The sequence below is a fragment of the Rhincodon typus genome, chromosome 34 (assembly GCF_021869965.1).
Source record: "Rhincodon typus isolate 14 chromosome 34, sRhiTyp1.1, whole genome shotgun sequence".
Taxonomy (NCBI): Eukaryota; Metazoa; Chordata; class Chondrichthyes; order Orectolobiformes; family Rhincodontidae; genus Rhincodon; species Rhincodon typus.
The window spans coordinates 1,335,158-1,340,049 of NC_063365.1; the positions used below are offsets into that span (position 1 = coordinate 1,335,158).

General features: G+C 48.1%; 1 protein-coding gene across 1 annotated transcript in view; it reads right to left on the bottom strand.

Moving 5' to 3' along the window:
- The window catches only part of LOC109922418 (tolloid-like protein 2), a 139,251-nt gene that overhangs the window by 15,722 nt on the left and 118,637 nt on the right, over positions 1-4,892 (bottom strand). The window contains exon 15 of the mRNA XM_048616278.1: positions 1,166-1,326. Within this exon, the coding sequence (XP_048472235.1) occupies positions 1,166-1,326 (161 nt within the window). The remainder of the gene's footprint in view (positions 1-1,165; positions 1,327-4,892) is intronic.

The following is a 4,892-nucleotide window of genomic DNA, read 5'->3' on the forward strand; positions in this document are numbered from 1 at the left end:
TTTGTGTGTGTGTCTGTGTATGTATGTGTGTGTGTGTGTGTCTGTGTCTGTGTGTGTGTGTATCTGCGTCTGTCTGTGTGTGTGTGTCGGTGTGAGTGTGTGTGCATGTGTATGTGTGTGTATGTGTCTGTGTGTGTGTGTATGTGTCTGTGTGTGCAAGCGCGTGTGTGTATGTGTGCATGCGTGCCTGTGTGTGTGTGTGCATGCACGTGTGTGTATGTGTGCATGTGTGTGTGTACGCATATGCAAGGTCGGGTTTGCACATGTGCACAATGGTGGTGGATAGTATACATGCATCGGAGTGAGTGTACATGGGTTGGGAGGGTTGTGGGGGGTGTGCGTGTATTTGTGTTGGACACATGCTGGAATATGTTGTGAGGGGTGCGTGTGGTATTTTCAATGATTGTCAGAGGTGGATTTGCCGATAGCTTTAATATAAAGTTAAAGGCAAAGTTGCCACAGTCTTACTATGCCATAGGGCTGCTCTCTTATTAGAGAGTGATGACTGGTGGTGGTTTAACCTGAGGGCCACCACGCCTCAGGCGAGGAGAGTCTTTCATGGTAACCTCAGCCAATACAGGAATTGAATGCACGCTATTGGTGTCACTCTGCACCACATACCAGCCATCCTGCCAACTGAGCTAACTGATCTCCCCACCCACCCCACCCCCAGATACAGGACACTGTGGAGAAGAGCAGATGGATATAAGCAATTATGCAAAATGCGAGATGATTGTAAACACGCAGTCTCACTGTGTGTGAGCATGCAATCATCAGTTAGAAAAATATAACAGTGACTCTACAAAACCTCCAGTCATCCTGTGATAAGCAGGCACCTTCCGGGCTGGAGATAACAATTGCATTCCGAAAGACGTCCTCCACTCCAGAGGGTGCAGTCTGCACTTGGACCAGGATGTTCACCTTTATCTAGCCAAGATATGGAGGGAGACCTGAGCAAAGGCAGGAATACCATTCCCCACACAGACAGCACCCCTAATGGAGGGTCAGTGAATGACCCACTCATGACGGCACTGTGGCTGTTGGTACCTGGAGTGGATTATGGAAGAGGGTCCCGACTGTACCAGGGGCACAAACTGCTGTTGTTGGGAATCGTCAGAGTGACAGCCTCAACACCTTCCCTTAGGAAACTCAAGGTGTTACTCACGTCATTACCCTCCAGCTCGAACACCTCGAATTGCAGCGAGATCCTGTACTGGGCAGGGGCCACCAGCTGCCACACACAGTTCTTGTTGGTTGGGTAGTCCTTGGGCCAGCCCGGGCTTGTGACGGTGCCATTGAGTTTGGTGAGAAAACCACCACAAGCAGCTGTGGCACAATGGAAAATTAAACAAGTCACCACCGGAACAGCAAGGAAAGGTTCACACAGCGTCATTGTCAATGGCTCAAGATTTACCTGAATTTAGAGCTCACATTTACAAGTGGTCTTGTCAGACAGTGATATAAAAAATACCTCCCTCACATCAACACATTAAACCTCACAGCCTTCTCCCACAGACCTTTAGGTCAGAAGTTATCTTGTTCGATTCATTTGCAGTGAATGGAGTCGCAGGTAGACAGGATAGTGAAGGTGACATTTGGTACACTTGCCATTATTGGTCAGTGCATTGAGTACAGGAGTTGGGAGGTCATGTTGCAGCTGTACAGGACATTAGTTAGGCCACTTGTGGAATACTGTGTTCAATTCTGGTTTCCCTGCTATAGGACGGATGTTGTGAAACTAGGAAGGGTGCAGAAAAGATTTACAAGGATGTTGACGGGATTGGAGGGTTTGAGCCATAGGGAGAGGCTGAATAGGCTGGGGCTATTTTCGCTGGAGCATCGGAGGCTGAGGGGTGACCTTATAGAGGCTTATAAAATCATGAGGGGCATGGATAGGGTGAATAGCCAAGGTCTTTTTCCAAGAATAGGGGAGTCCAAAAAGGTGAGAGGGGAAATATCTATAAGGGATGTAAGGGTCAAGTTTTTCCACGCAAAGGGTGGTGCGTGTATGGAATGACCTGCCAGAGGAAGACGGTGGAGGTTGGTACAAATACAACATTTAAAAGGCAGCTGAATGGGTATATGAACAGGAAGGGTTTAGAGGGATATGGGCCAAATGCAACTAGATTTATTCAGGGTATCTGGTCAATGTGGATGAGTTGGACGAAAGGATCTGTTTCAGTGCTTTATATCACTGTGACTCTATTTGATCTATTGCTTCACTCCAATTGGAGTAGTTTGAAAACTCAACATTTAGAGCATGGGACTTTTTTTTTTCTTTATTCATTAACAGGATGAGGCCCTCACTGGCTAGGCAGCATTCATTGCCCAGAAAGCAGTTAAGAGTCAACCACATTGCTGTGGGTCTGGAGTCACATGTAGGCCAGACCAGGTAAGGATGGCAGATTTCCTTTCCTAAAGGACATTAGTGAACCAGATGGCTTTTTCCTGACAATCAACAATGGATTCATGGTCATCATTAGATCCTTAATTCCAGATATTTATTGATTTCAAATTCCATCTGACATGGCGGGATTTGAACCCGGGTCCAGAACGTTATCTGAGTCTCTGGATTAATAGTCCAGTGACAATACCACTAGGCCATCACCTCCACTACTGCATGGAGAGTAATCAGTCAGATCCCAGGCAGGGGGGTGCAGTCAGGGGGATATTGACTCTGTACCCGAACACAGCTCGAAAATACTAAGACACTTAGAGAAGTAACTTATTTCACACAGTGAGTAGTTAGGAACTGGATTGCACTGCCTGGAAATGTGGTGGAGGTAGGTTCGATTGAGGCATCCAAGAGAACATGGGATTTTTTGTGGATAGTAATTGTGGGCAGGAATTTGGGAAAAGGCAGAAGACCGACACTAGGTGATAGGAACAGGCACCTCGGGCCAATGGGCCTCCTTCTGCACTGTAATAATTCCGTGGTTCTGCGGCAGCAGCAAACTGCAATGCAGATTGTTACAGACATTTTACACAAATAAATCCCACACACAACAACAGCCTGAGCAACCGCTTACCAGCTGGGGCTTTTCAGAGAAACAGCATCTTGGATAGGACTGCACCCAAATGTGGGCCAGGCCGCACGGAGCGGGGCTTGAACCCAGAACCACTGATCAGAAATGGGGATAAAAGAAACAGCACTTTAAAAAATGGGTAATGAGGAGGACAGCAGCAAGTGGGAGGGAGCAGGAGGGCTGTGTTGTAGCACCTGAAAGTGTTAACAGACATCACAGGATAAGTTCCACCCTTCAGGATATGGCAGACTGTTGCTGGAAGGAGCTAACCACTCCCTGTGCGTGTGTGTATGTGCGTGTGTGTGCAGGTATATGAGCACGCGCGCGTGTGTGTGTGTGTGTGTGTGTGTGTGTGTGTGCGCGCGCGCACACATGTGTATATATATAATATATAGTGTTTCTCTGACTGTCCATCGTGTGAATACCTTTCAGCTGGACTAATGTAAATTTAATCTGAAGTTGCAACGTGGCGCCTCACAAGAGGCAATCACGTGTCTCAGATATAACGTAACTAGCTCTTAATTACTATGTAATAAACATTTTCTGTTTAACTAAGAAGGCGCCAGTTGTGCTGAAGTGTTGGTATTAGAATCCTTCCCCACCCGGTATTGGGAACTCTGGAGAAGACCAGCAAGGGGCACTATGGCAGCAAATCAACCTGAGACATTTCAGCTGATCCCAGCAGAAACCACCACCTACTGTGGTTGGTTGGCTCGTCGAGCTGGTTTGTTAGTTCACAGACGGTTCATTATCCTGCTGGGTAACATCATTAGTGCAGCTTCCAATGAAGTGCTGTTGTGTTTTCCTGTCTGGTATTTAAACTCTGGGGTCTGTTGGAGTTGATTACCTCATTTTCTTTTCTTTGCAGTGGTGTATATATATAGGGTCTAGTTCTATGTGTTTATTGATGGCCTTCTTGGTGGAGAACCAGGCCTTTAGAAATTCCCGCGCTTGTCTCTGTTTGGCCTGTCCTCGGATCCTGACGTTGTCCCAATCGAAACTGTGATTCTCCTTGTCTGTTTGTATGGAGACGAGTGAGTATTGGTTGTGTCTTTCTGTTGCTAGTTGGGTGTTCATGTATTCTTGTAGCCAGTTTTCTTCCTGTTTGTTCAATGTAATGTATGTTGCAGTCCTTGCGTGGAATCTCGTATATTATGTTGGTTCTGTCTGTAGTGGGTGAGGGGTCTTTGGTTCTTGTTAGCAGTTGGCATAGAGTTGATGTAGGTTTGTGTGCAACTCTGATGCCCAGTGGCCATAGGAGTCTTGTGGTCAGTTTGGATACGTTCTTGATGTATGGTAACGTGACAAGTGTGTCAGGGTGTATTGTATCTTCCTGTTTGGGTATCTGTTATCTCTAAATGCGTGGTGGGGATATTCTTCATTTTCTGCAGCACTTCATTGGAGGCTGCACTGATGATGTTACCCAGCAGGGTAACAAAACGTCTGCAAACTAATGAACCAGCTCGGTGAGCGAACCACCCACAGCATCCACAAACCAAGCTACAAATCTTCTCAAGAACCTCAGACACCACCTACCAGAGACAGAGGACAGGGAGTCTGTGGGAGAGGTAGGGAGGGGGGGGGGAAGGGGGTGGGTGGGGGGGGGGGGAGGGAGGAGTGCAGGAGGAGAAGGGAGGGAAGAGTGCGGAAAGAGGAAGGAGTGTACGGGAGGGGGAGGGATGGTGCGGGACAGGAGTGAAAGTGCGGGAGGGGGAGGGAAGGCAGTGTGCGGGAAGGGGAGGGAGAGTGCAGGAGGGCAGGGACGGTGCGGGAGGGGGAGGGAGTGTACAGGAAGGGGAGGGAGAGTGCGGAAAGGGGAAGGACATGCGGGATGGGGAAGGACATGCGGGATGGGGAAGGACATGC